The sequence below is a fragment of the Ornithorhynchus anatinus genome, chromosome 5 (genome assembly GCF_004115215.2).
Source record: "Ornithorhynchus anatinus isolate Pmale09 chromosome 5, mOrnAna1.pri.v4, whole genome shotgun sequence".
NCBI lineage: Eukaryota > Metazoa > Chordata > Mammalia > Monotremata > Ornithorhynchidae > Ornithorhynchus > Ornithorhynchus anatinus.
In genome coordinates, this window is record NC_041732.1 from 9,915,512 (window position 1) to 9,937,074 (window position 21,563).

General features: G+C 46.1%; 1 protein-coding gene across 3 annotated transcripts in view; it reads right to left on the reverse strand.

Annotated features, from left to right (window-relative positions):
* Positions 1-21,563, reverse strand: part of UACA (uveal autoantigen with coiled-coil domains and ankyrin repeats) — a 102,672-nt gene that overhangs the window by 47,090 nt on the left and 34,019 nt on the right. For 2 of the 3 annotated variants that reach the window (XM_029065129.2, XM_039912267.1), the window contains exon 2: positions 10,368-10,501. In XM_029065129.2, the coding sequence (XP_028920962.1) occupies positions 10,368-10,501 (134 nt within the window). Of the gene's footprint in view, positions 1-10,367; positions 10,502-12,689; positions 12,848-21,563 lie in introns of those variants that run through there. The other variant, XM_029065130.2, reaches the window with a different exon arrangement.

A 21,563-nucleotide genomic window follows, 5' to 3' on the forward strand; every position in this document is an offset into this window, starting at 1 on the left:
CTAACCACTTAACTGTACCTCATTTCAGGTACAAGGCAAGTCACTTCACTTCTCTATGCCTCAGTGTCCTCATCTGTAAATTTGGGACTGACACTGTGAGCCCTATGAGGGACGGGGACTGTGTCCAACCTGATTTAGCTTGTATGCACTCCAGGGCTTAGTTCAGTGCTTGGCACATTTTATGCGCCTAACAAGTACTATAAGAAAATGGTCTTTGAGATTAACGGGATTATAAAAAATTGTCTTTATTCTCCTTTTTTCCTCAACCCTTTCAGTAAAGATGTTCCTCTCTGCCTATATATAGTGCATATATAGTTTTAGGAATATTTAGCACAAAATAAGAATCCAGTTTCTAATCGAGGGTGAGCAAAATTATCTAGGGTGAGGCTGCCTAATGGTGTTGGTGAGACTCACTGGTGGGAAACAGACCAAGCAATTCCTCTGGGAACCTAATAGTTTAAAAAAAAATCCACCTAGTTTTCCAGGAAATTCTAGGCTTTTATAGCCACCAGGATTTTTCTTGCTCACCTTCCCTACCTGTTGCTTAACACAAAGGATTTCCTGTCCTTTCTTGTGGGTCCTTTCAGCATCAAAAGGTTCTGGAAGGTGTCCTCTTTCACCCTCAGGGGATAGTCCTTTTAGTAAGCCCCTGCTGAGAGCAGCAGTTACTGTTATGCCTATTGCTGCCATCAAGTCAATTCAGTTCCTTTATTGGTATGGTGTCATCTCAGTCTTCTTTCCCCACCCCACTTCAGCCCACTTCCTTTTAAACTCCTTCATATAAGGAGGTTCAAAATCTGCCTTTGAGCTTAAAATCTACTGCGGGGAGACAGGCAGGCATACAGCTTTAATACAGAGTGAAAGTAAGTTCAACTAAGAACACATGTATGAAAAAAAGCAAAGAGGAAAGCAAGTATACCCTTAATTCTTTCTAATGGGTGCTTTCACTATGCCTTTTGGCTAGGCTGCTGTTAGAAATTTAGGGGTTGTTCTTCCAGCAATGTAAGCCTGTTGGGATACAATGTGATCCAGTGTCACAGTAAATGATTGTGTGAGTTTGCTTTGTTTATATATATATATATACATAGTATTTTTTAAGCACTTAACTATGTACTAGGCACTATACAAGTCCTGGGGTCGATTCAAGCTAATCAGGTTGGACCAGATCCCAATCCCACATGGGGCTCACAGTCTTAATCCTCATTTTGCAGATAAGAGAACTAAGGCCCAGCTTGAATATAAAATCCTGGAAGGCAGGAATTGTGTTTTCTAATTCAATTATTCTCTCTCAAGAATTTAGGCATTGAATAAATATTACTAGTTGATGGACGATGTCAGACCCATATCAACCCATATCAGAGCTGTTGGTTAATTATGGTGTTTATCAAGCACTTACTCTGTCTCACAGCACAGTGTAAAGTGCTGGGGGAGAGCGAAATATAACAAATTAGAATGAAACAATATAACAGACTGGTATTAAATGGTATTAATTTAACTAAGACTGTGAGCCCCATGCAGGACAGGGACTGTGTCTGACCTAATTAACTTGTTTGCACCCTAGTGCTTAGAACAGTAGTTGACATATAGAAAGTGCCTAGCAGATACCATGGGAAAAAAAATTTGAGCAATGAAAGGCTGGTTTAAATTCAAAATATAAATAAAAATAAATGGTGGTATTTGTTAAGCGCTTACTATGTGCAAAGCACTGTTCTAAGCAGAACCTTTCACACTTTTATTCTGTATTACAAACTAATTTAAATTCTGGAACCTCTAAATTGCCAAAAATCCAGTTTTTAAGGATAGCTTTAAACTGTATTATATCATTTTTACACCTTTAATAATCTTACTAGGTTGAAGCATATATTTCTCTTTCACAAGTCATAGCAATCCTTTTGATGGTAAAATCTTGAACATACTTGCTCTATCACATCCGATCTACTGTCAGGGTACCTTAAATGATCTTTTTAAGTCCTAAATTCACTCTTAGAACAAAAGGAATCCAAGCTTTGGGTAACGATAAGTCTCTCCTAAGGAAAAGTTTTGCTTTACTATTTCCCTGAGCCCTAATCTATGTTCATGTCTGTCTCCCCCTGGAGACTCTAAGTTCCTTGAAAAGAGGGATGTTGACTACCAACTCTGATTTTTCTTTTTTGCTTGTTTGCTTTTTATGGTATCTATCAAGCACTTACTATGTTCCAGGCACCGTTCTAAGCACCGGGGTGGATACAAGGTAATCAGGTTGGACACAGTCCACATCCCCCATGGGGCTCACAAGTCTTAATCCCCATTTTACAAATGAGGTAACTGAGGCACAGAGAAGTGAAGTGACTTGCCAAGGTCTCACAGCAGACATAACGGTGAAGCTGGGATTAGAAGCCAGGTCCTTCTGACTCCCAGGCCTTTGCTCTATCCACTACACCATACTGCCTCCCCAACTCTGTTGTTCTGGGCTTTTCCAACAGTGCTCTGCACCCAATCACTTCTCAGAATAAAGAAGAAAAAAAAAGGTTTCCTTTAAACATTATTAATTTCTAATGCTATTCATCTTAGAGTGGTTAAAAATAACATTTGCTGCCCCTTTATAATTTATTAATTCTCTCATTTATGACAAGAACCAAAAGACTGCTAGAAGTAGGGGCTTTTTACAAATGGCTGGTACTCACTGATTGGCTGATTGATTTATACCCCAGAATATGTAATAATGATTATGGTATTCGTTGAGCGCTTACCATGTGCCAAGCACTGTTCTAAACACTGGGATAAATACAAGGTAATCAGGTTATCCCAAATGGGGCTCACAGTCTTAATCCCCATTTTACAGATGAGGTAACTGAGGCACAGAAGTGAAGTGACTTGCCCAAGGTCACACAGCAGGCAAGCGATGGGGCCGGGACTGGAACCCATGTCCTCTGATTCCTAAGCCCATGCTCTTGCCACTAGGCCATGCTGCTTCTCTAGGTTGGCAGTAGATTGGCACTTCGCATGAAATTTGTTTAGCCTATTTAATACTTCCAAAGCATAGGAGATAAAAAACGGATAACTGGTGAGAAAGAATGTCATTTTTTTAAATGACATTTGATAAGCACTTACTAAGTGCCAGGCACTGTACTAAGCGCTGGGGTGTATACGACCAAATCAGCTAGGACACAGTCCATGTCCCACAAGAGGCTAACAGTCATAATCCCTATTTTACAGGTGAGGAAACAGGCACAAAGCCGGGAAAAGACTTGCCCAAGGTCACCCAGCAGAAGGGATTAGAACCCAGGTCCTTCTGACTCCCAGGGCCGTGCTCTATCCACTAGACCACATCGCTTCCCAGGATTCTACTCCCAGCTGGGGCTTTGCCATTAGTGGTGAGGGATTTTGATCCAGGGCATTACACAAGATGGGCAGGCCCAGCAGGTATCCTGAAAACCAGCTGGTTAGCAAGGGCAGCAAAGGCCACAGCAGCTACTAAGGCAAGTGTGGCAAGGGCACGGCATCTCCCCAGTGCTGCTGTCAATTCAGCCATAAAAACAGTCCACTGGTAAAAAAACAAAAAAAAACCCACTCATATCCCGTGCCCCCACGGGAGCACCCTTGACCTCAAGGCTCCCTTCATCTCCCTCCTACCATTCCTCTCCAAACTCCTTGAGCGAGTTGTCTACACTAGCTATCTCAAATTCCTCTCCTCTGATTCTCTCCTTGATCCTCTCCAATCTGGCTTCTTCCCCCTTCACTCCATGGAAAACCCCTTCACAAAGGTCAATAATGATCTCCTTCTTGCTGAATCCAACGGCCTCTACCCTCAACCTAATTCTCCTCGACCTCTCAGCTGCCTTCAAGCTGTGGACCACCACCTTCTCCTGGAAACATTATCCAACCTCAGCTTCACTGACACTGTCTTCTCCTGGTTCTCCTATCTTTCTTTGGCTGCTCATTCTCAGTCCCCTTCACAGGCTCCTCCTCTGCTTCCCACCCGCTACTGTGGGAGTCACTAAAGCTTCAGTTCTGGGTCCCCTTCTATTCTCCATCTACACCCACTCCCTTGGAGAACTCATTCACTCCCATGGTTTCAGCTACGCTGTCTATGCAGGTGATTCCCAGATCTCTATCACCAGCCTCTATCTCTCTCCTTCTCTGCAGTCTCACATTTCCTCCTGCCTTCAGAACATTTCTACTCGAAGGTCCCAATTCAAAATTAACAGGTCCAAAACAGAATTTATCATCCCACCCCAACCCTGCACTCCCTCTGACTTGCCCATCACTGTAGACGACACCTCAAATCCTTCCTGTCTCACATGCTCATAAACTTGGCATTATCTTTGACTCATCTCGCTCTTTCAACCCACACATTCAATCTGTCACTAAATCCTGTCAATTCAACCTTCACAACCTCGCTAAAATCCACCCTTTCCTCTCCATTCATATTACTACCACGTTAATCCCAGCATTTATCCTATCCTGCCTTGATTACTGCATCAGCTTTCTTGCTGACCTCCCTGCCTCCTGTCTCTCCCCACTCCAGTTCATACTTCACTCTGCTGCCCGGATCATTTTTCTACAAAAACGCTCCGTCCACATTACCCCACTCCTCAAGAACCTCCAGGGGTTGCCCATCCACCTCTGCATCAAACCAAAACTCCATACCGTAGGCTTTAAAGCACTCCATCACCTTGCCCCCTCCTACCTTTCCTCACCACTCTCCGACTACAACCCAGCCCACACACATCACTCCACTAATGCCAACCTACTTACTCACTGTGCTTCGAGCTCATCTATCTCACCGCCGACCCCTCGCCCACGTCCTGCCTCTGGCCTGGAATGACCTCTCTCTTCATATCTAACAGACGATCACTCTCCCTACCTTCAAAGCCTTACTAAAAGTACATCTTCTCCAAGAGGTCTTCCCCTTCTGAGCCCTCCTTTACTCTTCTCCCACTCCCTTCTCTGTTGCCTTTGAACCCTTCATTCATCCCTCCTTCAGCCCCACAGCTGTACATACCTGTAATTTATTTATATTAATGCCTGTCTCCCCCCCAGACTGCAAGTTCATTGTGGGCAGGGAAGATGTCCACCATCTCTGTTATACTGTACTCTCACAATAAGCACTCAATAAATGACTGTTTGGAGGTATGAATGGAAGGGGCGAGAGTGAGAGGGGCACGGTGCACATCATTATTACGATAATCCATCAACTATGATCATGACAGGAAAGACTTCAAACCAAGTGGTCCACGCTACAGCTGAGTAACAGTAATGTCAGTCGACCGTATTTACTGAGAGCTTACACTGTGCAGAGCACTATACTAAGTGCTTGGGAGAGTACAATACACCAATATAACAGACACATTCCCTCTTAGAATGTAAGCCCGCTGTGGGCAGGGAACATGTCTGCTAATTCTATTGTATTGTGCTCTTCCAAGCACTTAGTACAGTGCTCTGCACAGAGTACGTGCTCAATAAATACGATTGACTGATAGGAGTAGTACTACTATTTTCTGAACCCCTGTCGAGTGTACGCTGTACGCTGGACTGTACGCTGGATGGGACCCGATGAAGCTCTCTTCTTCGTGAACTAGGGCTAATTGGTGAACACTATAGACTGAAGACTATAAGTTCCCTGCGGGCAGGGAACGTGACTACCAACCACCGTCAGGTACTCTCCCGCTTGCTTAGTACAGTACTCTCCCCTCAGCAAGCACTCGATAAACACAATTAATTGATGAGCGAGAATGCTGACCCACACCCTTGCCATTTCCTTAAATATTCCTCCTTGTCTTTCAGTAAGAGATTTTTTTTTTCAGACCCAACCTAACTTCTCTGCTCCACACTAAACTGGCACTACAAACTCACGCTGGTTTTGAAACAAGATCGCATTCACGTAATGGCAACCGAGTCAGAAAAACGCTTTGAACGTGCCCTAAACTTGACCCGACTATAGAATGATTTAATTAAAGAACAAGAACGAGGCAGGCGTGGGGGTGGGAGAAAGGGGTGGAGGAAAGATGCCACCTCTCGAACATCGGAATGTTGTGTGCCAAGAGCACAGCGATGGATCGGTACCTCCTGTGCTGAGAGCTGGCAAATCACCAAGGGTGGATCTATTTCCCCATGTTTCCCAGACGTGCCAACTTTGTTGCTGCCCCATAGGCAAGCTCACATCCAGCCTGACATGGTCATAGAAGGAAACTCACTCCTCTGTGCCCTACACACTGTGTTAAATGCTGCTTAGGTAGTTTTGGTAAGTGTAGAGAAGCACCATGCCCTAGTGAAAACAGCACAGGGAGTCAGAGGACTTGAGTGCTAATCCTGGGCTTTGCCAATAGCTTGTTGTGCGACCTTGGGCAAGTCACTTGACTTCTCTGGGCTCAGTTTCCTCAAATGGAAAATGGGGATTAAATGCATGTTCTCCCTTCTACTTACAGTGGGAGCCAGAGGGGACAGGGACTGTGACCAATCTAATTAACTTGCCTCTACCCCGAAAGCCTAGTACTAATTTGTGCCCTACAAACTACATTGCAGGTTTTCACTACGCGCTTTAGAGGGAATACGATGTTAAACTCCTATAGACTCTAGGCTCCTTGTGGATAGGGATCATGTCCACCAATTCTATTGTACCATACTTTCCCAATTGCTCAGTACAATGCTCTGCACAAAGTAAGCCCTCGGACACTACTAAATGGAGACATTCTACTAGTGTCTTTTGACACACAACACCGTTTCAGAAAAACAGTTGTGCTCATGTGTGCTGCAGCAAAGATGGCATATGTAATCATACTTGAATTTTCCTTAATGTGGGGTATGGCAAAAACATTACCCTCACATTCTACAACCGTCTATACCTGATATTAGCAATAGAAAATCTGATTTTTTTTTGCGGGGGGTGCATTGAGAGGGAAGAGCTCCCCTTAGAAACTGTCACCTCCCTTCCTCTTCCCACTCCCTTCTGTGCCCATAAATATTTATCACACTAGACTGTGCTCTTGACCTATCTTCTTGAATCTATCCCAGCATTCAGTACGGTGTTTGGCCCACTGCTGGTGCTTAACAAATATAGCAATTATTATTATACCCCAGGACTTTCAAGGACTACTGGAAAATGTGTCTCAATGTGATGTCGACAATTGACTATTGTAACCATTCGGACTAATCAGAAATAAGAAAAAGTTACATTTGTTAAGTGCATACTATGTGCCAATCGATGCATTAAGTGCTGGGGTAGGTACAAGATAATCAGATTGGACACAGTCCCTGTCTCAAGAGAGGATCACAATCTACGGCAGAGATCGAGCAGGTATTTAATCCTCATTATACAGATGAGGAAACCAAGGCAAAGAGAAGTGGAGTGACTCGCCCATGTTCACACAGCAGCCAAGTGGCCGAACTGGTATTAGAACCCAGGGCTCCTGACTCCCAGGCCTGTGCTCTTTCCCCTAGGCCATGCAGCTTCTCACGAATAAGTTTCTGACCGTGTTTCAGAACTGATCCACGAAAAGGGCAAACAATTTTGACAAGGAATTACTCCCATGTAATCTTCGACCAAAGCAGCAGTGCTATGGAAACGATGAAATCAGAGTAGGGTTTCCTCTACACATTCGAATCATAAACACAGTTCCTCTCAGTTTTAATACACTTCTCTCCACGCCACATCGTTATCACTTCACAACTTCGTCGAGTTGAGCAAACAGGACTGCAAGTGTCCACATATAGACTAGCCATAGGTAGTACATCAACCGCTTAGATTGTGTCACCTTTTCCATTACGAGTTCTATTGTTCTACAGCCTGAAACGCAGGAAAAATGAGAGGGGGGGAAAAACTACACAACAATTGATGACCTTCCTCCTGTCCAGTTCCCTGCTTTGTAGTCTCCTAGCACACTGGGCTTGGAACACAGCTCGAGACCTTTTATCTGGAATGCAAAAGGCCATATTAAATGATGGCATCCAAAAGGAAAACCGAATAAATATCACCATTACAGAAGTGATTGTGGAGCTCAGTGAAAAAAACCTACCTAACCCAACTGCGTTTCCATCTCATGTTAGGGAACATCCCCCTAACTAAATACCTAGAATTAGGATCCCAAACCTATAACTGAAGGAAACAATGGTTTGTTTTCAGATTCCATTTTTCCAAAGTCTTTGGAGGGCATTGTTCTTTGAGTTTTGACTTCAGGTTTGAATAAATCTGATTTTCCCCTAGAGGAGTCCCAGCCAAGTACCTCCTGACCCTCCTAAGGGAGTTTTGCCCTTGCACCATGCCAAATTCTTGGTTTTGAAACTAAGCTTTTTTAAGAAGGGCTGCCAAGTTGGCACTTTCTCGGGGTCCCTAGCAGTGCCTGGTTCCAGGGGGAGCATTGTTCAAGCATGCCAATGCCAGAACCCCAAGCCCTGGGCCACCGGGGATCTGGAGTGACCTTGGGGTTGCTCCACTAGCCTTAGGCATTATCTGGGGGGCGTAGGGGGACAAATTCAGGCTACAGGGAGAGAGGTAGGTCCCCAGATTGAAGACCTCCTAAGTAGGTTGAGAACAATTTTTCACATCCAAAAGTCACCAGGATCCAGGACCCCCTGGGCTCACAGCTGCAGTTGAGAACAAGCTCCCAGAGGCCACTCTGAGCCCACTCCAAGCAGGAGGTCATTTAAAAGCCCAGAACCGAGGTGAAATGCTAGTGGATTGAGAAGCAGTGTGGCCATGTGGAAAGAGGACGGGCTGAGGAGTCAGAGGAAATGGGTTCTCATCCCGGCTCTGCTACTTGCCTGTTGTGTGACCTTGGGCATGTCACTTCTTAACTTCTCTGAGCCTCAGTTACCTCATCTGTAAAATGGAGATTAAGACTGTGAGTCCCAAGAGGGACATGGACTGTGTCCAACCTGATTAGCCTTATCCACAGTAGTTCAGTGCCTGGCACGAAGCGAGCGCTTAACAAAGACCTTTAAAAAAATGCTGGGAATTTTTATTTTATTTAACAGTATCTGTTAAGCCCTTACTATGTGCCAGGCACCGCACTAAGCACTGGGATAGATACAAGCTAATCAGGTTGGGCAGAGTCCTTGTCCCACACAGGGTTCACAGTCTTAATCCCCATTTTACGGAAGAGGTGACTGAGAAATGAAGTGAAGTGACTTGCCCAAGGTCACAGAGCAGAGAAGGGGTGGAACTGGGATTAGAATCCAGGTCCTTCTGAATCCCAGGCCCCTACTCTAACCACAAGGCCATGCTGCTTCTCTTAATCTTTACGTGTCTAGTGAACTCTTCCAAGTGCTTGGTACAGGGTTCTGCAATCAATAAGCACTCGGTACATCTTGTTGACTGATTGATGACAATGCAACATTTTCTCTTTCAAAAGAGCGAGAAGGAATTATGAGCAGGCTGTCACCTCTCCAGTTTCCAAATTAATGTGGAATTCATTCACTCATTCCATTGCTTTTATTGAGCACTTACTTTGTGCAGAGCACTGTACTAGTGCTTGATAGCACACAACTCATATTCCACAGAAAATAGTGCACCTATTTTCCAAAAGTTTGTGGGGATAAAGTTGTCATAAGTGACAAAACAATGATTTGTGTTTGCTTACAACATCTCTTCCCTAAATAACCCTAACGAACAATCAATGGTATTTAACGAGTGCTTGCGAGTGGGCAGAGCGCTGTACAAAGTGCCTGGAAGAAAATGACAGAGTAGAGTTGGTAGTCACGATTCCTGCCTACAGGGAGCTTAAAGTCTAGAGAAGGAGACAGGCATTAAAATAAATTACAGATAGGAGAAATTGGAGAGTATAAGGTTATGTGCATAAGTGCTCTAGGGGTGGGGTGAATATTAAGTGCCTAAGGAGTACAGATCCAAATGTATAGTTGACACAGATAGAAGGGTGAACAAGGAAAATGATGGCTTAAGGGAAATTCTCTTGGAGGAGATGTAAATTAAGAAGAGGTTTAGGAGATGTGATTTTAGTAGGGCTTCGAGGGCGGGGGGAGGGGAGGCATGACTGTCTGTCAGATATGAAGAGGGAGTTGAGCGATCAATGGAAATGGGTTTCAAAATAGGGGAGGACTGAATCCAGCATCAGGCTTGCATCTTGCTGATTTTTCCATTTTTTGAGTAAACTCCAGTTAGAAGCTAATGAGAATCTGATTCTCCACCTACTCCATTAGTCTGGAAAGGCTTTCTGGACAGGGTTTTTTAATAGCTTAATGATGGATCGGGGCGACGATTTCCACTGAGATAAGATCTTTCGAGTCCATGACGTTATCTCGGCGGTTTCCATCATGAAACCGAAATCAGACTTCTGACTTTGGGAAAGACACCAAGTTCGCACCAAGGAACTCTCGGTCATAGGTTCAGCCCCATCCACCCCAGTGGGACTTGCATCTTTACAGTGACTTACGCAGATCTGCCTTCCACATCCAGTTTACTAGGATTGACTCCCTTTTTAGCGAGGATCGATGAAACTTTCTCCACCTCTCCTCGCTCGGCTGCTTTCATCAATCGGTCATCATACTTATTCCACTCTGACGCGTGCTATAAAAAAAAAAAAAGCACACATACATAGTGAGCATGGCAATCTGAGCGAGGAATGCGGCATCATTTATTTGAATTAGAAAGGACACAAACAGGATCTGGCGTGCACCTTTTCCCTGTTCTATCAATGGTATTTACTGAGTACTTACTCTGTGCAGAGCACTGGACTAACTGCTTGGGAAAGTACAATATAACAGAGTTGATAGACATGTTCCCTCGATCTAACTTACAGTCTAGAAGGGGAGATGAACATTAATAGAAATAAATAAATGTACTTATTCAGTGAGCTTTAGTTTCCTACAGGGAGACAGAGAGCTTGACTAAGGAAACTAAACGACAATCAAATTCCAGTGAAACAAGTTACCCTGTAGCAAAGATCTCTTATCGGTTTAACCGGGAGAGGAGCCTCTCTTCTACAATTTTCAAACAACACATTCAACGAGAATTGCACAAAACCATTGTTTGCATAGGACTGAAGTTCATCTGAAGGCTGAGAATCTATAATACTCGCTGAACTGGAGAACCGGATTCAGGGATATAAGAAAATTAATTCCAAAATTTTGATCAGGTGCATGAAATGGAATGTGCTATTAAATTCCGTCTAATCTCTAAAAGAATGTCGATTCAAATTAGCACCGTTCGAGTATCTGTCATTCATATAGGTGATTTTATTTCATTTTCTCTACTCAAACTGGTGAAAATAGCAATCCCCTGTGCAAATGTAATATGGATAAGAGACAAACAGGCCAGGTAGAAAAAAAGAAGACACAGAAGGTGAATTCTCTTTGATTTTCTTGAAAGAAACTTTAAGAGGGAGGTGCTGTTTGTGATAGAAGAAAGCACCCCCAGATGGCTATTTAAACCTTTAACCTCTCCTCCCACCCCCAGCTGGAACTTGAATTGCCCGTAGATCAATCAGTTGTATCTATTGAGCCCTCACTACGCAGAGCACTGAGAGAGCACACTACAACAGAATCAGCAGACACCTTGCCTGATATAAAGAAGGGGAGACAGGTAGTACCATGAATAAATAAGTAAATTATATAATTTAAAGATATGTACATAAGTGTTGTGGGGAAGTGCAGATGTTAGGAGAATACAGGTGAGGGCCGAACCACCTGGGCTTGTCCTTTTAAAATATTTAATACATACACTATCTTACTACCAAACGCATCAGACTATTATTCTAAAACACAATACAGCTTTCCACGCTCTCTAAAGAGAAGCAACAAAAAGTACTACCATCCTCATTTTTTTTTCCCTGCCTTTAAGTTTTGCAACATTTTTTCTGGCTGAGATCTTATCTTCAAAGAGCCAACTTCAGATGCGATTTGCCTTGAAAGAAGAGAACCAAATGTTTTGCTGTGGGCGCAACACAAAACCTTTAAAGGCTCAGCTCGCACAGTATAACCGAGTTTTTTAACTTGAACTTACAAAAGGTAAACGATATAGGTTTATCACAATAACAACTCTCCATTGGGATATCAAAGGCTTTAAGGCAGGATTTAAGTACTGCTTTGCTTATAAATGGGTACTAAAGTACCCATTGGTGACGATTGCTTTATTCTTGGCAACAGTCACCAAACCGCCCCGGGTTAAAGAGGGACGGGGGAACCTTCCCGAACCCCAGAAGGTTGAAAACCCCCAAATCCCTTTTTAAGAAAAAACCACAGCAAGAAACCAACACCCAGCAAGTTCAACTTCTGTTCCAGGATCTGCTGTCTGCCCATCCGGCCCTGAGCTAGGAAATGATTTTTCGACTACATCCATGTGTTCTATCTCATTTTTTTCAGTCGACTTTCCAAATAAGACGGAGCATTTCGTAAACCCAGAAAGCTGCTAAATGGGACCCCCCCGCCCCGCAAAAAAAAACCGCCCCAAAACACAACCCAAGCGGCTAACTCTCCTCCCACCCGGCGAGGACCCGATAGGAAGCCGGTCCTTCGGGGGCAGAGCGCTGTGCTAAGCGCTTGGGAGAGGCCGCTAGATCGGAGGCATCAAGCGCTTAGTAGAGTGCCGTGCACCCCCTAACCGCTCAATAAATAGGACTGAACGGACCCCCCCCCCCCAGCAGGCCGGTTGCTGGAGCGTAGAGGGGTGGTTGGGAGGGAGGGGGTGCCCGGGGGTCCAGTGGAGTGGACGCCCCCGTTTGCCCCTCGCCCCCCACCCCCCAACGCGAGCTACCTACTGCTTGGTGGGCGGTGCAGGAAAGCCAGCAGCTCATGTCGGAGAGCCCCCTCCCCTCCTTCCCGGGGCTCCCGCTCCGACCGGCGCCTTAGGGGTCGTCCGGGCCCGAGCGACCCTGGGGCCCGTGGCGCTGGGCTCGGCCCGGCCCCGACCCCGACCCCAGCATTTCTCCCGGCCCTGTAGAGTTGTCTGGCCCTCGCCCACGGGCCCGGGGGGCGGGGACCCTGGCGGCCCCTCCTCCCCGCCTCGCTCCCTCTGGCCCCAAACCAGGTAGCCAGGAGGGCTGCCGGCTCCTGGCTCCTCCTCTTCATTCTGGACACCAGTTTGGCTAGCAAACCTATACGTCTGCCTGTTCTCTCTCTCTCTCTCTCTCTCTCTCCCCCTCCCTTGTTCCCTTTCTCTCTCCTTCTCTCGCTCCCTCTCTCACTTACTCCCTCTCTCCCTCCCTTCCTCCCTGTCTCTCTCCCTTGCTCCATTTCTCCTTCCCTTGCTCCCTCCCTCCCTCCCTTGCTCTCTCTCCCTCCTTTGCTCCCTGTCTCTCTCCTTCTCTTGCTCCCTCGCTGTCTCCCTCCCTTGCTCCCTCTCTCCCTCCCTTCCTCCCTGTCTAATACCTGTTTACTTGTTCTGATGTGTATATATCTATAATTCTATTTATCTATACTGATGCTACTGATGCCTGTTTGCTTCTTTTGATGTCTGTCTCCCCCCCTCCCACCTTCTAGACTGTGAGCCCGTGGTTGGGCAGGGATTCACTTTTTGTTGCTGAACTGAACTTCCCAAGTGCTTAGTACAGTGGTCTGCAGACAGTAAGCGCTCAATAAATACGTTTGAATGAATGTCTCTCTCCCCACTCCTCCCTGTCTCTTTCCCTCCCTTCCACCATGTCTCTTTCCTTCCCTTCCTTCCTCCCTGTTTCTGTCCTTCTTCCCCTGCCCCTCCTTCTCCCTCGTCCCTCCTATCTGGCTCGGTGGGGTGGTTAGGACAGATCCGAATCGGGTCAACAGACAGTTCGGACCCTTATCTTCAAGGTCCCGGTCTATTTTTGGTTTCCGGAGCCCTTGACAGCTGAGTGTGAGAAAGACGCTGCTAATAATATGTGCTCTGCATGCTCCCCTTGGGAGTATCTCTGTTGAAATTTATCTCGGGGGGCGGGGGGAGGGGTTCAGGGGAGACTTGTCAAGTTTTGGGCCCACTCTGGCTGACTTGACCCTCAGGGGAACATGCGTGATACATCAGAGCAACCTGATTCGGGGTGACATTAAGAAGCGGGATGACTGCACACGTGGCTAGACATGGATTTTATTTTTCCAGGTTTGATCCTAAAATGTGACTGACCTAGTGACAGGAGACATGAATGATGGGCCCTCCTTCCAACGGAGTCCGGGCTTCTATTTTAACAAAAATGTGTCCAGCTTTAAATTTAGAAGAAACACGTGCCTTCACTTTCTGATTTTCTCCCATACAAGTCCAGACCAGGTGTCAGTTTCCTGATGCTGCCACTCTGTCTCCCAACATACTAAATAGGAGCTATAGTCTCTCTCAAAACATGAACTAGGCAACATAATGGTTAATGATATGGAATGGGTTGGTCGTCTTTTGTGAACATTTACAATTGAAATTCAATTTTAGGATACTAGTTTGAAATTATGGCCATCAAGTGCTTTGTCTGTTCGAGCCTGATCCTCTACAGCAGGTGGGGAAAAGGCAAAATCGACAGGATGAAATACCTAACATAAACAGAATTAAATACCCAATACCGATCAACGCTATTTATTGAGAGCTTATTATTCATTCATTCATTCAATAGTATTTATTGAGCGCTTACTATGTGCAGAGCACTGTACTAAGCGCTTGGAATGAACAAGTCGGCAACAGATGGAGACGGTCCCTGCCGTTTGACGGGCTTACGGTCTGATCGGGGGAGACGGACAGACGAGAACGATGGCGATAGAGTCGAGGGGAAGAACGTCTCGTAAAAACAATGGCGACTGAAAAGAATCGAGGCGATGTACATTTCGTTAACAAAATAAATAGGGTAATGAAAATATATACAGTCGAGCCGACGAGGACAGTGCTGAGGGGAGGGGAAGGGAGAGGGGGAGGAGCAGAGGGAAAAGGGGAAAAAGAGGGTTAAGCTGCGGAGAGGTGAAGGGGGGGTGGTAGAGGGAGTAGAGGGAGAAGAGGAGCTCGGTCTGGGAAGGCCTCTTGGAGGAGGTGAGTTTTAAGTAGGGTTTTGAAGAGGGGAAGAGAATCAGTTTGGCGGAGGTGAGGAGGGAGGGCGTTCCGGGCCCGTGGGAGGACGTGGCCCGGGGGTCGACGGCGGGACGGGCGAGACCGGGGGACGGCGAGGAGGTGGGCGGCAGAGGAGCGGAGCGTGCGGGGTGGGCGGTAGAAAGAGAGAAGGGAGGAGAGGTAGGAAGGGGCAAGGTGACGGAGAGCCTCGAAGCCTAGAGTGAGGAGTTTTTGTTTGGAGCGGAGGTCGATAGGCAACCACTGGAGTTGTTTAAGAAGGGGAGTGACAGGCCCAGATCGTTTCTGCGGGAAGATGAGCCGGGCAGTGGAGTGAAGAATAGACCGGAGTGGGGCGAGAGAGGAGGAAGGGAGGTCAGAGAGAAGGCCGACACAGTAGTCTAGCCGGGATATAAAGAGAGCCCGTAACGGTAAGGTAGCCGTCTGGGTGGAGAGGAGAGGGCGGATCTTGGCGATATTGTAGAGGTGAAACCGGCAGGTCTCGGTAACGGATAGGACGCGTGGGGTGAACGAGAGAGACGAGTCGAGGATGACACCGAGATCGCGGGCCCGAGAGACGGGAAGGACGGTCGTGCCATCCACGGTGATAGGGAAGTCTGGGAGAGGACCGGGTTCGGGAGGGAAGATGAGGAGCTCAGTCTCGCTCATGTCGAGTTTTAGGTGGCGGGCCGACATCCAGGTGGAGACGTCCCGGAGGCGGGAGGAGATGCGAGCCCGAAGGGAGGGGGAGAGGACAGGGGCGGAGATGTAGATCTGCGTGTCATCCGCGTAGAGATGGTAGTCGAAGCCGTGAGAGCGAATGAGTTCACCGAGGGAGTGAGCGTAAATGGAGAACAGAAGAGGGCCAAGAACTGACCCTTGAGGAACTCCAACAGTTAAAGGATGGGAGGGGGTGGAGGCGCCAGCGAAGGAGACCGAGAAGGACCGGCCAGAGAGGTAAGAGGAGAACCGGGAGAGGACGGAGTCCGTGAAGCCAAGGTGAGATAAGGTATGGAGGAGGAGGGGATGGTCGACAGTGTCAAAGGCAGCAGAGAGGTCAAGGAGGATTAGAATGGAGTAGGAGCCATCGGATTTGGCAAGAATATTATGCACAGAGCCCTGTACTAAGTGCTTGGGAGAATACCATCCAACGGAATTACAGTGAATGGGGGAGACCAACATTAATATAAAGCATAGTATATAATTTAAATACATCATTAAAAATGTGATATTTAATCAGCTAGGGTACAGGTAATATTACATTTTTTGAAGAGGTTTCTGTAAATTCAGGGACATTCCTTAATCTCCTTCCATCTGGGTGGTAAGAATCGAATTCTGAACAAGAATTCAATTCTTTCAGTTTATCTCAAAGGCAATAAAGAAACCCCCAAACTTCATGTTTTTCTTCTGACGAATTCACCGCACTCACATTGTGGTCACAATAGCCTTACGGCGACTCCCATTTCCTCTTAGAGCACAAGCTCCAGGAAAGTTTTTAAGTTTCATAAGAATGCGGCGACATTCCAGTATAAATGTTTGTCTGGGGGAGGCAGGGTCGATTCATATATTACAGGTCATGATGTCAGCAAGCAATCATCTATCTAATGACCAAGAGGCAAGAAGTCAGACTCCTACAGCTTATTCTAAAAATGGTCCTTAAGATCAAAAACATATCCTGACTGAGGAACGCTACAATAATAAAATGAGTGCTATACAAACAGTTCTTTTATTTTGAAAGGATGATTAGAAAAGCACATGCGGAGTCAAAATGGATTCATTTTGGCTGGCCCGATAGGCTCCCCCACACAGAGCTTGTTTCGCTGCCTTGTTGAGGAAATCTGCTGGGAAGAAAGTTGGAGATAGCTCTCCTCTAGCTACACATGCCTTCCAGAAATACAAGAGTGGGTCTCTGCTGACATGCAGCGGGGATCAAAATCCAGAAAATGAAGGGGAAAAAAGTGGGTTTTTACATGGCCACCGGGATTACAAGACTGTAAAATACTTGAGGGTGGCAATCCCGTCTACCAAATCCATTGCACTGCACTTTCCCAACTGCTTATCATAGTGCCCTATACACAATAAGCCTCAATACTGTTGATGGACTGCATCGGGAAGTAGGTCTTTTGGGACATTAGGTATTCAGTCATCCCAAGTATCTGAGATGGCATCTGTACAAAAACACCCCAGACTCAATGGCAGTGGAAACAAAAGTTTCAGAATGCTAAGTGGACCTGCTTTTAAATAACCACTTTCCTGATGTCCAGGGCCATTGAGTTCTGTGCACAGTAAGCACTTAGTACAGTTACTACTGCTCCTCATTCTCCACTTAGCCAATTAATGGTACTTATTGAGTACTTACTATGTGCAAAGCACTGCACGAAGTGCTTGGGAGAGTACACTACTAGAGTCAATTCACAGACTACTATTAATCCCCTCCATAGAAATCAGTTTGAAGGAAATCATCTTCTAATGGACTGGTTTGCAGTATCTAAAGGGACATTACAACCTTCAGTACCACACTTATTAAACACCACCACTACCAAAATGCCTGAGTTACCCTGTCTTCCTTAGTTTTGTGTCATCAATACATGCAATCTGAGATTTCCATTTGCCAGCAGACGATTCTTTCCCCTTTATTCCATGAGTGTTCTAAATAATTCCCTGGAAAGGATACAATTTGATCCCTGGGTACAAGGGAGAAACTGTCTGATCTGACTGCACTGTTTCAAGCCCAGCACTTAGCGCAGAGCTTGAAACAGAGTAAGGGCCTAAAAAATACCACTATGACTATTACTATTAGACTAAGTCAGGGGAGCTCAGAAGCAAGGAGCTGGGTTTTCAGCCCTCTGCGCCAAACCTCTACAGCTCCTTTGGGGACCCCAAAACTTTGGTCGTGAAAGAAAACCAAGTCCCAGTCAGCTATCAATCAATCAGTGGTATTTATTGAGCCCTTACTGCGTGCAGAGCACTGAACTAAGCGCTTGGGAGGGTATAAACTAACAACAAGACAGAGTTGGTAGGCAGTTTCCCGCCCCAAATGAGCTACAGTCTAGAGGCTAAAAAGGCACCGGTAAGGCCTTCGACTGGCTTTTCCAGGCCTGCTCCCAGACAGTGAAGAGAAGTAATAATAAAAATGGCAGTATTTGTTATGTGCCAGGCACTATATTAAGCACTGGGGTGGATATAAGCAAATCGGGTTAGACACAGTCCCCGTCCCACGTGGGGCTCATTGCAATTCTCATTTTATAGATGAGGAAACTGAGGCCCAGAGAAGTGAAATGACTTGCCCAAGGTCCCACAGCGGACAAGTGGTGGAGCCGGGATTAGAAACCAGCAGGGACTCCCAGACCGGCCGATCCACCCATCCCAGCGCCCGCCCTGCCTCCAGTCAAGGGAGGGCAGCGGCTCCAGGCACGGGCTACATCTCGGCAAAAGAATTCCATGCATGAGCAGGTTCCCGGATGGCCAAACAAGCTACAAGGACAAGCAAGTTTTCTTCACACTGCGTGCGCCGCCTAACCCTGACCAGAAAGGAAGGCGAGGCCAGGGGAGGATTCCACCTCTAATTTAAGTCTGTCCTTTCATTCACTCATTCATTCGATCATATTTATTGAGAGCTTACAGTGTGAAAAGCACTGTACTAGGCACTTGGGAGAGTACAATATAACAATAATAGGTCCTCCAGGGCCCTCCCAAACGCTCTCACTATACAGACTCCTAAGTAATAATGACGGTGTTTGTTAAGCGCTTACTATGTATCAAGCGCTGTTCTAAGCACTGGGGTAGGTAAAAGCTAATCAGGCTGGATATAGTTCCTGCTCCACATTGAGCTCACAGTCTTAATCCCCATTTTATAGATAAGGTGACTGAGGCAAAGAGAATCAGACTGGAGCCCGTTGTTGGGTAGGGACTGTCTATTGTCAAATTGTACTTTCCAAGCAGTTAGTACAGTGCTCTGCACACAGTAAGCGCTCAATAAATACAATTGAATGAATGACAGTCCCTGTTCCATGTGGGGCTCACAGTCTTAATCCCCATTGTACAGATGAGGTCACTGAGGCACAGAGAAGTGAGGTGACTTGCCCAGGGTCCCACAGCAGACAAGTGCTGGAGCCGGGATTAGAATCCAGGTCCTTCTGACGACCAGGCCCGTGCTCTATCCACTAGATCATGCTTCTGCCTGCTTCTTAAATGATATAAAATCTAAGGCAATGGCAGTTACCTAAATGAGTAGCTAGCCCCCTTTCAAGAAAAGGACCTTCTTCAACACGATGTTTCTTGCAGTAGAGGAAACTGAGCCAGCCCAGCCTCCCCAACCAGTTCTCTCATCCTCCCTCTTCTCCGAGTCCTAGGAAGTTCTGTCCTTGTCAATGTCTTGCAATTTATTCATTTATATTAATGTCTGTCTCTCTTCCTAGACTGTAAGCTTGTGGTGGGCAGGGGATGTACAAACCGACTCTCTTGTACTGTACTCTCCCAAGCATTCAGTACGGTGCTCTGCACAGTGAGCACTCAATACATACCACTGAATGATTGATTTATCGCTGTCTCCCCACCCTACTTAGGGGTGATGCCCGGAGAAAAGTGAAGCCCAGAAGGAGCAGAAATACAAATCTGGGCTAGGATGGAGAAGGGCTCCCAGAACCTTGAGAAGCAGCGTGGCTCAGTGAGAAGCAGTGTGGCTCAGTGGAAAGAGCATGGGCTTTGGAGTCAGGGCTCATGAGTTCGAATCCCAGCTCTGCCACTCGTCGGCTGTGTGACTGTGGGCAAGTCACTTAACTTCTCTGTGCCTCAGATCCCTCATCTGTAAAATGGGGATTAAGACTGTGAGCCCCACGTGGGACAACCTGATTCCCCTATGTCTACCCCAGCGCTTAGAACAGTGCTCGGCACATAGTAAGCGCTTAACAAATACCAACATTATTAACCTTTCAATCCATCAATCAAGCGTATTTATTGAGAGCTTTCATGGCCACCTGAGCTCCCATCCTCCATACTAGCCTATGTATGCATGTATTTATAACTGCACATTCAGTTTTGCCCTAATGCAGGTTTTCACTGTAAATTTTGGCTAGAAAGCTGCTAGGGAATTAGGAAACATTTGTCTGATAGTGGAAGACTAATATAACGCACTGGGGTGACAGAAGAAACAGTCTCTGCACGTTAAGGGAAGCATCAGACACAGGAAATACTACAACGTGAGTTTTCCTTAACATGGTGCTTTGCAAGAACATGTCAGTGTATACACGCTATTACTGTATTTGTTAACCACTTACAATGTGCCAGGCCCTGTACTAAACACTGGGGTAGGTATAAGTTAATCGTGTTGAACACAGTCCCTGCCCCTTTCGGGGCTCACAGTCTAAGGAGGAGGAAGTAGGATTTAATACCCATTTCACAGTTGTGGAAACTGAGGCATAGAGAAATTTAAGTGATTTGCCCAAGGTCAAATCACAGCAGACAAGTGGTAGAGTGGGGATTATCCAGGTCCTATGACTTCCAGGCCTGGATTCTTTCCTCTAGGCCATGCTGCTTCTCTAGACGAATATATACATAGGTAAAAAGTATAGACCTGTGTGCATATTTCGAGTATATATATATATATATTATTTATATATATATATATATAAATTAAAAAACAGTCACTATCTGTCACATCACCTCTACACGGTTGACTCCCAAATCTACCAGCCTAGCCCTGACTTCCTACTTCCTCTGCAATCTTAGATGTCCTCCTGCCTCCAGGACACGGTCACATGGATGTCTCATAAACACCTTAAACACAATGTTTCCAAAACTGGACTCAACTTTCCTCTCAAATCTTCTCCTCCACCTAATTTTCTCAAGGCCATTCATCAGACAAGTGGCGGAGCCGGGCTTAGACCCCAAGGTCCTCTGATTCTCAGACCCATGCTCTTTCTTCACTAGGCCACGCTGCTTCTACTTCCATCCTGCCTCTGATCTTCTGCTAACATCATTCCTCTGGCCTGGAACTGTCTCTCCCTTTAAATCTGACTGACTCCAACTCTTGCCATCTTCAAAACCCTTCTGAAATAACATTTCCTCCAGGAAGCCTTCCTCGACTCGTTTCTTCCCTATTCCCCACCATGTTATAGTTTCCCCAACCAAAACCTGAGCACTTCTGCCACGAACATGTCCATGTAGACTCATAACCACCCAAAGCACTTCTGTTTGTACCATAGCACTAATGCCAAGACATATCAACTTCTTCCTCTTATCTGTAAATTATTTTAGTGACTGTTTCCCCCACTAGATTGTCAACTGTTTGAGGACAAGGATTATTTCTACTCACGCTGTTGTACTCGCCCAAGTGCTTAGTAGAGATCTTGGACAACTGTAGGCACTCAGATACAATGAAAAGAAGCGTGGCCTAGTGGATGGAACATGGGCCTGGGAGTCAGAAGGACCTGGGTTCTAATCCCAGCTCCAGCACTGGTCTGCTGTGTGACCTTGGGCAAGGCACTTCACTGGTCTTCAGTTACCTCATCTGTAAAATGGGGATGAAGACTGTGAGCCCCAAGTGGGACAGGCACTGTGTTCGACCTAACTTGTATCTGGCCCAGTGTTTAGTCACTGTCTGGCACATAGTAAGCACTTAAGCAAATACCATAATAAAAAATGGACT